This window comes from Malus sylvestris, chromosome 10, assembly GCF_916048215.2.
Source record: "Malus sylvestris chromosome 10, drMalSylv7.2, whole genome shotgun sequence".
NCBI lineage: Eukaryota > Viridiplantae > Streptophyta > Magnoliopsida > Rosales > Rosaceae > Malus > Malus sylvestris.
In genome coordinates, this window is record NC_062269.1 from 21581159 (window position 1) to 21591597 (window position 10439).

General features: G+C 37.1%; 1 protein-coding gene and 1 pseudogene across 1 annotated transcript; one reads left to right on the forward strand and one right to left on the reverse strand.

Moving 5' to 3' along the window:
* Nucleotides 1-1084: 1084 nt before the first annotated feature.
* LOC126584316 (type III polyketide synthase B-like) lies at nt 1085-6428 on the forward strand (annotated as a pseudogene).
* On the reverse strand, nt 6394-9241 carry LOC126586274 (uncharacterized). Its single transcript, XM_050251080.1, has 6 exons — nt 8812-9241; nt 8139-8338; nt 7741-7881; nt 7565-7645; nt 6860-6984; nt 6394-6756 (listed from the first exon to the last, which is right to left on the reverse strand). Exons 1-6 carry the CDS (start codon nt 9032-9034, stop codon nt 6708-6710), a joined length of 819 nt encoding a protein of 272 aa, XP_050107037.1. The 5' UTR covers nt 9035-9241; the 3' UTR covers nt 6394-6707.
* Between the last annotated feature and the right edge of the window lie 1198 nt (nt 9242-10439).

Here is a 10439-nt window from a genome sequence, read left to right on the forward strand (position 1 = left end):
TACACATAGATATGTACATACACAAACACAGAGGCAAAAATACAAATAATTTAAAACAGAGCTCAACTTAAATATGGCATTTTTTAAGAAAATCACAGATTGTAAATCAATCTGTTGTGTTTACTGATTTTGTATATTTGCACATAAACACAGATATGTACATAAACAGACACAGAGGCAAAAATACAAATAATTTAAAACAGAGCTCAACTTAAATATGGCATTTTTTAAGAAAATCACAGATTGTAAATCAATCTGTTGTGTTTACTGATTTTGTTCCAATTCAAATCACAGAATAAAAACTTCTTTAAAAAAAAAAACACTTTTTAATACTAATTACCAAAAAATGGCAGCAACTTAACAACAACTAACAACAGTCTAAACAGAAGCTAACAATACACTCAAAGGGTTTATTACAGCCATAAATATTGTAATCAAACACGAATGGCAAAAGCTCAGATAAAAAATTTGAAAACGTAAAAAGAAGGTAAGGAACGAATGTTGGAAAAATTATCTGAAAGAGATAAACCGAGAATGAGATGAAAAACCCAAAAGCAACCATATATAGAGACCCAGAAAATCCCCAAATCGATTAAAAAAATACAGAAGCCTAACCTAACCAAACATGGAAAAAAGATTTGCAAATTTTTTTTGACCTTTCAATCACCACATCCAGGCAACCATAAATGCAAGAAACAATAAAAAAAAGTAAAAATTTAAATTTGAAACAACTTATCTGACGATGCAACAGAGAATGAGCAGTGATCCCGACCCCTACCTCTCCCCTCCCGCTCTCTCTCTATATCTCTCTCTGTCTCTATCTCTCTGTGACGGCATGGATTGAAGCACAGATGGGCAGTCATCCTGCCCTTACCGCTCCCATCTCCCTCTCCCTCTCCCTCTCCCTCTCTCTCTCTATCTGTCTCCATCTATCCGTCTCTGTCAGGGCTCTATATCTCTCTGTGTGTCACGGCTAGCTTGAAGAAAGAAGAAGGAAATGATGGGAAGTGGGAAAACCTAACCCCAATACCTGTGAAACCCCAAGAACGAAATGACAACTCCACCCTTTTAACTTGTAATCCCGATGGTGAGCCCAGATGGGCAGTCTCGTCATTTAGACTCCCAAAAGGCCGGCCTCACACCAGCAAATGAGAAAGCCCAGGGAAAGCATCATGCGCGGCCCAAAACAACTCAGCCCCAATACCAGGCCAAACGTGATGGGTTTCTTGTAAATAAGGTGAAATTGGATGGCAAACTTGTGACTGTAACCAAGCTACAGTCAATTCACTCCTCAATTTTAGAATAGATAATTTTTTTATTTCTGCTAATTATGATTAATTAGTTAGTTTCAAGGTTAATTATGCATGTTCATTGATGTAAAATCATAAGTATTGACAAAGCATTCGTAACTATGAAAAGCATGATACTCCTGCCAGGAATTTACTTAACTCAATCATGACTAGTGACTTTTACTACTTACAAATATAAGTTCATAACGATTAGGTGAAATTCCCTTATATTCTAGCATCAAATCCCTGCATGCAAACTAAGTATGCCTCCTTAATAAACATACAAGAATAAGTTCTCTATAAAGCAGATAAGTAAATCGCATTCATGTTTTATGAAACAATAACTGGATGTAATCAATCTATATAAAGCATATGATCATGGCTTCGAATTCACCTCTAGCTAAAAAGAAACTTAATTACACATATTCATCATAACTAAAAAATAATCTAAAATAAACATTGAAACTTAAAATAAAGATAGAAAGAACTCTAAAAATTCCAGCAACTTCAATGGATGAATGGTAGGCGCGGCACACTTCTCCTTCTGGATGCAGGCTGCAGCACAATCTCTCTCTGCTCCCCTCTGGTATTTGCAACGACAGTGTGTATATATAGGACAAAGGGCACAGCTAAACCCTAGGAGGAAAACGATTAGGTTATTTGAATTATTTTAGGACTCCTAGAATCAGATAGGAAGTGTTGGAATGTGATAAGGATTCCTCTTTACAGTTGGAGATAAGATAAGGTAAGATAGGATAAGATAAGGTTGGATAACATAAGGTTCCTCTCCAACTAGGATTCCTCTTTCTTGTGTATTTGAAGCCTCAACTTTAATTTCACTAGATTTTAGCACATATCTAGCACCATTTAAACACCAAAAACATCAACCCATATGCTATCCAAGCTTGCTGTCCAATTCAAGTCCAAAACTGCTCCAAATTGCTCCATTTAGCTATTTATTATCATCTTTACCAATTGGACCTACAATAATACGAAAATTAGATAAATTACCAAAATAAATGGAAATTAACGAAGAAAATGAAAAGTGTCACATCCCGGCCCCGGTCCACCACATCACGAGCCCGTTCCACCACCGTAACACAATATTGTCCTCTTTGGGCTTACCATTCCCTCACGGTTTTTGGGAACTCACAAGCAACTTCCCAGTAGGTCACCCATCTTGGGAGTGCTCTGACCTCCTTCTCGTTTAACTTCGGAGTTCCTACGAAATCTGAAACCAGTGAGCTCCTAAAAGGCCTCATGCTAGGTAGGGATGAGAATATACATTTAAGGATCACTCCCCTGGGCAATGTGAGATGTTACAATCCACCCCCCTTAGGGGCCCAATGTCCTCATCGACACACTTCCGGCCAGGGATTGACTCAGATACCATTTTTCACATCCTGGCCCAGGGCGGACCATTTACCGGGCCCGTTCCACCACCGTAGCACGATATTGTCTGCTTTGGGCTTACCATTCCCTCACGGTTTTGTTTTTGGGAACTCACGAGCAACTTCCTAGTAGGTCACCCATCCTGGGAGTGCTCTGGCTTCCTCTCTTAACTTCGGAGTTCCTACGAAATCCAAAACCAATGAGCTCCCAAAAGGCCTCGTGCTAGGTAGGGATGAGAATATACATTTAAGGATCACTCCCCTGGGCGATGTGAGATGTTACACAAAGAAATAAGATAACAAAGTCGCATAAATATGCTCCTATCATTGAGCCAGAATGGCTATTTAATACTTTGGCTTCAAATGTAAACATTTCCATTCGAAGATAATAAAATTTCTTTCTTTTGGAAACAAAAAAAAAGAATAATATTTAGATAATTATATCACTGTAGATTTTGTTGTTGATAAAAACGCGCCATGAATTTTGATTTTAATTTTTTTTTCCTTGGATATTGGATAGATTAAAGGCATTTTCAAGATTCAAAACTTGGAGAAATCAAGAAATTTAAATATACTTTTCATTTAGATTATAAAGGGTAAAATGGGCATAAAAAGATCAATTGAACCTAAACTGATAAGGCATATGGAACTGGACTCAATCAGAAAGTGGCTCAATTTTTGAACTTGGATCTAATTTATATCCCTCATTTTATTACAAATGTAAAAAAAAAAATTATTTTATTTGCATACAAAATAAAATAGAATATAAATTGACTTAAATTCACAAGTTTACATTAATCTTCGTTGGAACTATCATCAATATTATCATTATTGTCATTTTCATCATCTTCAGAATCCCATTCCTCCTCGTCGGTTGATACATCAATATCGCCATTCCGATCCCCAGTTGCATTGTATCTTGGCAAATCATCGAGGTCAATTGCAATTGACTCCATCGGTATTTCAATTTTAGCAACTCCAATTGCCTGAAACGGTTCTTAAACAAGATTTGTATCCCGGAGTGTTTTTGTACCAATTTCTATCAAAGTTTCAAGATGTTGGTCAACAAAGTTGTCGTTGTTGCCGTCATCAGGATCTTGTTCCGGAATATCATACCCTCCTCTATGATCAATCTTTTGAATAACTTTTCATCCCCTCATGGCCTTTGGGTCATCGATGTATAAAACTTTTCTGGCCATCATTGCCAAAATGTACAGGTCATCATTGTACCAACATCGGTTAGTGTTCACTAATATTAGACCATTGTCTCGCTTAATGCTCCCACTCCTATGTGAGTCAGTATTAAACTAGCGACACATAAAAAAGATCACTTGGCAACGATCTCTGTCAAGCAATTGCACAATTGAAGGCACACCCACTATGAGTAGACCTAACATTTGGGTGGATGCTTAACAAGTCGGGTCGCTAACGGATGAACCCGTTAACAACCCGTTAAATAACGAGTCATTTTGGGTCAACCTGTTAGACTCGTTAGCACCCGTTAACACTCGTTAGTTGAGGATGTTTTAGTAATTTCAGTAAAGTCTTAACAACAAAATATAAACTCTAGGCAAAATAATAATAATAATAATAATTGTTGTTAACGGGTGAAACGGATGACCAGTTAGCTTAACGGGTTGGGTTCGGATGACCTGTTAACTTAACGAGTCATGTCCAACCCGACCCATACCCAATAAACCGACCCGTTTACAGGTATAACTATAAGGCAAAGACTACACATGTGCAATGAAGCTGTAACACAGATGGCAATTGAAACTTCACAAATGCTTGCATCAAAAATGGGGAAACCTTCTTTAGATATAACCCACTTAGCCTGTCTCATCCAACGAAGCTTGACTGGCGGGTGGTGATGTTTACCTAGCAAATAGACTTGGACTCCGTATCCAGACTGAAAGGGTCATGCTCTACCTCTCAGGTGTTCAGGCAGCGTGGCCGGCCTTCGCGTTGCCAATGACATTGCCTTATTGGGGATGGTGCCGGAACCATGATGATTGGCTCAGATCCCGAATTAGTCTCCAAAACCCCCTTTTTTGAGCTTCACAGTGTTACAAGAGTTCTTACCAATCACCGAAAAAACAATTGATGGAAGGGTCACAGAAGAGGGGATCAGCTTCAAGCTGGAAAGAGAGCTGCCTGAGATAATTGAAGATCACATTGAGGACTGGTTTGGTATTGATGTGCTTTGAAAAAAAAGTTGCTTTTGTTGTGCTGTGAGAATAAGCGACTGTGAAATAAAGCTGTAGAGTGTTTGGTAAACTTTTTTGTAAAAATGCTTTTGAAACAAAAAAACAGTATTCTCGTGTTTGGTAAACTTTTATGTAAAACAAATGTGAAAAAAAGCTGGTTTTTCAAAGCTGGGTTTTGCAGCTTCTTATTTTTGATTTTTTTTCACCCAAAACTGTGAAAAAAAACTAAAGCTAAATGTTTACCAAACACAAAAAAGCTCACAGCTTTTTTTGATACCAACTTTTTTCATAATCACCTCAGTACCAAATCAGACCTGAAGGGTTTTGTGGGAGGTTGACGGAAGAAGTTGGATATGACAAGGAGGAGTACATGAATATGTTTTGGGCTGTCTATCTAGGAGTGCCGGCAATCTTGGACCAGATGGAGAAGTGTCTTGAATTGTCTCCGGAGAAGCTAAACGCAAGCAGACGCGCTCTGACAGATTAGTCATCTCCAATCGAATGGGTTGCGTTTAGCCCCATTTAGATTATAGTTATGCAAGAAATTAATTTTTAATGAACAGTATTAAGTCATATCTATATATAATCTCCAACCGAAATGGAAATGGGCTATTTTTTAGCCCCCTCAATATTTATTATTTGAGGTTTGTTGTTTAATTTTATTGGTTAATTGAATTAAAACTAACATATTAAAATAAGGTTTCCGGATATATTGTGAGGATCACTTGTCGCTAAATATTGTTTTAAGTTTCATGTTATTAAATATTTTATTTTTACTTGCGTGTTAACAACTTGAATAAATTGTAGCAATGATCATTTACCTTTAACTCAATTGGAGCAATAATTCTTTAACTAAAAATCCATTACCATTAGCCCCTCAACTCATCAAAATGTGCAGCTATGGTCCCTCAACTAAAATTCATTACCATTGGTCTCTCAACTGTAATCCAACTAGAGAAAAATGGTCCATTAACTTTAACCTAATTGGAGAAATGATCCCTCCAACATAACTTTGACATTAAAGTTAGGTAATATAGTATGGAAGGGTGAAAAAAAAATGTGAGAAATGACTTAGATAGTTACAGGAAAAAATTAGAATATTTTTTTATTAATTTCATCTAAAAAAGAAAGACTACATGATATCAGCTAGCATCACAGCTGAGCCCAACTTTCAGGGTTGACTGGCAGGTTATGTTTGCCCAACCGTCTGGCATGGCTATATTTTGGCCTAGTGGGTACCAAATTTTTTTGGCCCAGCCCTCTAATGAAGATGAGTTTTGTATCAAAACTGATTATGTTTTGATCTATAACCCTTTGACCGGCTCGGTTGAAAATGACCTCATGGCAACAATTGCAGTAACACCGTAGTGTATGTGCTGGAGTACATCATTGAACACAGCAAGAAGATCACGAAGGAATGGGAAGGGGGCGGTGAAAGGGGAATGATCCTGGCTTTCGTGGCCGGAATGACTTTTATCAATTGTTATATGGTAGAACATCATTGGATGGTCGAAACAAGTCTAATATATAGTAACTTTTAGCAAAATGTTAGCACTCGCTAGAAAAAACATGAACCCATTTCTGACAATCCATGTCTAAATTATAAATATTAAATTAAATCCACTCCATCTCCAAATTTACAAACAACCCACTTCATCCCCAGTCATGATTTTTTTGTTCATAGAAAGAGAGAACTTAGAACCTTTGTGGAGAGCAAAAAAGGGGAACTTAAAACAACAATTTCACCAGCCACATTGCCTAGCTACGTTAACGTCTTTGACGGCAGTATGCTCACAGACCAAAGCAGAACAGGAGATAACTCATACAACTCCGGAAGGGAGACGGAGGACAAGCTGCCCTCCGAAAACACTGCCAAAACAAAAATGTCCGGTATGTAGAGGTTGAATGAAAGAACATGCACTTGGGAAAAGAAAAGGAAACTTGGCAATAACATAATGGATTTGAGGCTAACCTTTTGATGTAGTAGTAACAGAAGTCTGCTAATATGAAAGTCTGGACAATTTCTGAAATAAGAACCATGGACGGCCATAACCCATACCCCAAGGCTACAAGCAAGTGTCCGCGAGTATCTAATACCTGTTAGAGCAATAGATTAAGTTTTACTAGTGGCATATTGCAGTGAGCTCATACCATTCAGCAAAAACCAAACAAATTGGGAAGTATGATTCTTCTAAGACTGAACAATTAAATGTCCATACATTTCTATATAACTAGAGCAAGTGTCAGAGCACAGACGGATGGACAACTTTTAAAAGCAACTTATGCCACGACAAGGGTCTCAGTTCATCATTAAGAAAAACTATAAGTAGGAAAAGTAAATTTCTATACAACTAGAGCAAATGTCAGAGCCGGGACGGATGACAACAACTTTTAAAAGCAACTTATGACACAACAAGAGTCTCACTTCGTCATTGAAAAAAAACAAAAGTAGGAAAATTGTTATATACTGCTAGTTTATGATCAATATGCTACTTTCAAATATGTGATTAAAGCCAACCAACAAGGTGCCGACATGGGAATTGATTCAAAACACATCATAAACAGCATTTAAGAATCCATTCAGACACTCATCTAGTGTCTTGCAAAATAACCATTTTTCCAAAATGCCACAAACAAAAACAAACTAATACAGATAAAGCATGTATAAAGATCCAACCTGGAGAACCCAATGGGCACAGCTGAGGAACCTGGCGACACCTAGTGCAAACACATAATGAGCTGTGAATGGCTCAACAATCTGAAAGTATAAATATAAAATGAATCATCATGTAAGCAAGCAGTCAAAGCTGTGAAACCATAAACATTCAAGTTTTTCATTCTATGAAATCTGACCTTTGTGTTTTGCATGACCCGCAACTGGGGCAGTACAGAAACGGCTTCCAGATACACACAAAATGCCCAGGAAATCCTGTTCAGCAAATGATGAGAAGTTGATGGATGAATAAACAAGGCTAACAGAGCACATGGTACCACCTGGATAAAATCAAAAAAGAAATTAGTAGCAGAAAGAACGCAACTTATTCATAACAACTAGTAAGCAACTTAATATTTTGGTCAAGAATAAACTTCATGATGCATCATCACAGAAAAATGAAGTCAATCAACTTTATAAATGTAAGCATTCCCCTTCACATATACTTTTAGAAATGTAAGAATCCCCTTCACATATAACACTTCATTGTAAAATAGAAAGAACGACGAAGATAACAATGATGAAGAGAGAAACTTACGACATAATATATTGCGAAGTTGTCTTTATCCTCCATGTAACTAGACTTCAAGTTGAACCGGATCATATAAATAACCCAGAGGGTCGTCACCAGGGTAGCTAAATCTAGCAGGGTGTGTATATCATATTCCATAACAACACTACAATATAATCTCACAGCTAAAAACATAGCTGTTAATTCCTGCGTTTTGAGTGATAGGCCTGCAAACAATTCCATTATCTTCCAATCAAACTTCCACGAGTTTCTTGGCCCAAAACATATTCAACACGTTGGTAAAACAAGGAAAAGAAACACAAGTCTAGTTCCTCATTTCTAAACTGATAGAATCATGAAATTATTTTGAAACAATTATATCACCAACCAACAAAACCCAGATTTTTTTTCACGAAAATAAATCAAGCCCAGAATTTTTTTGGTTAAGCAACAAAACCTAGATTTTCCTTCCATTGACAACAATTTTCTCACAAACCAAACAAACCCAATACAGGAAACTTTGCATGCGAAATTCCACTAATATAAAACAAAAATTAATAATAATCCCCCATTCCCCACAACAGAAAAGCAAGTACCAAAGTCGACTCAGCAAAAAAATAAAAATCAATTGCATCAACAATCCCTAAAATCCCAAATTTTCCACCCATTAAAAAAAGACCTAAAAAGCTCGAAACTTTACCAGCGCAAGTCTTCTCCTTCATAAGCTTGTAGATAAGAACGGAGATTCCAATCGAGTGCACCGCCTCAGCTGCAACGAAGAGATTGTCATGATCGTGGACGATGAATCGGAGCAGAACCAGCGCCGCCATGCCCGAAACGACGGCCAGAAAGGCCTGAACTTTGGACGGCTGGCGTCGCGCCCATGTCCATACGGTGTGGATCGGCCTTTTCGGAGCCCTCATGAGGTTTTGTTTTTGTTTTTGTTTTTGTTTTTCTTTTCCCCCTTTTGTAATTTTCCCGGCCCCTTGATTTTCCCGGAAAGTTTGATGTGGAGGAGAGAAAGTGAGGTAAAACTAATTAATGTGAGTTGTTGTGTTGCGGAAACAGGATCCCTCAGAAGTTAGAGAGAGAGAGAGATTTTCATTTCTTAATTGCACTGTTTTGTAATGGGAAAGGAGAGACCATTTTTGTTCCGGTATTAATAAAAGAACATGTACGACATGTTTTACATGTCGTTTTAGTTGAATGTCAATGTGGCGTGTGTTGAGTGGATTGGATGACAAGGCACTGTCTTGAGAGAAAACTTTGACGCTCAGTTGCTTAGCACAAAGAACCGTAACGTAATCAAAATATGGAATTAATTACTTAAATTAAAGGAAATTATTATGAAGTGCCAATAACAATTTTCAAATTAAATTATATAATATCGAACCACTTAGTACTACGGTATAGTAGTATTCCTCTTCACTTGTAAGTGAAAGATTTTAGATTTGATTGTCGCCAAAGTTGAATTTGAATTATATTATTGATAGCTCATTGTGAAGTTAAGTCTATCCCTCAGTATAGATAATTTTTTTTTTGAACAAAAGATATTATCTACATTAAAGGGGTGGGAGTGGGCTAAGCCTCACACTAGGCTAACCATAATAATGTGGTTCAAATATGCCTTTGGCGAAAATCGAATCTAAGACATCTCACTTGCAAGTAGGGATGGGCAAATACCCATTGGTTATGGGTAACAGCGGTTACCCGTCCATTTAAATTAAAAGGTTACGGTTATGGGTAACCGTTTAGATAAATAAACGGTTATGGGTATAACCGTTTACCCGCGAAATTTAAATGGGCAGTTATGGATATTAACCGCTGTTATAAACGGATAACCGTTTACCCATTTATTTTATATATGTAAAACTAACACAAATCATGTTCTCGATCCAATAATACTTAGCACCCAATAAATTAGCAAAGAATTCATCGGTCATTCTCTCAATAATACTACTACAGGAATGACTAGAAATTACGCCCGAGCGTTGCTGCGGGAACCAGCTGTTTTAGGCGTAATCGGATGAATAAAACACATTTAAGTTGAATAAATTCAACATAATTATGAATACATTAAGTTGAATAGATTCTTAACATGCTTAAGTAGCGAAAAGATTACAACACATTGGATGTGTTAACACATCCATAAGCTGATGACTCTCTCTCCAGTTACCGCATCATCTTAATGTATTCAACAATGCAGCAGCAACAAAAGTCCTTGAAAAATTATGACAATTTTTTTAAAATTTTTAAGTTGTTAAAAAACATGTAGACGGGTGAAAAAAATGGTAATGGTAAAAAAAAAAAAAATAGATAAACGGGTTA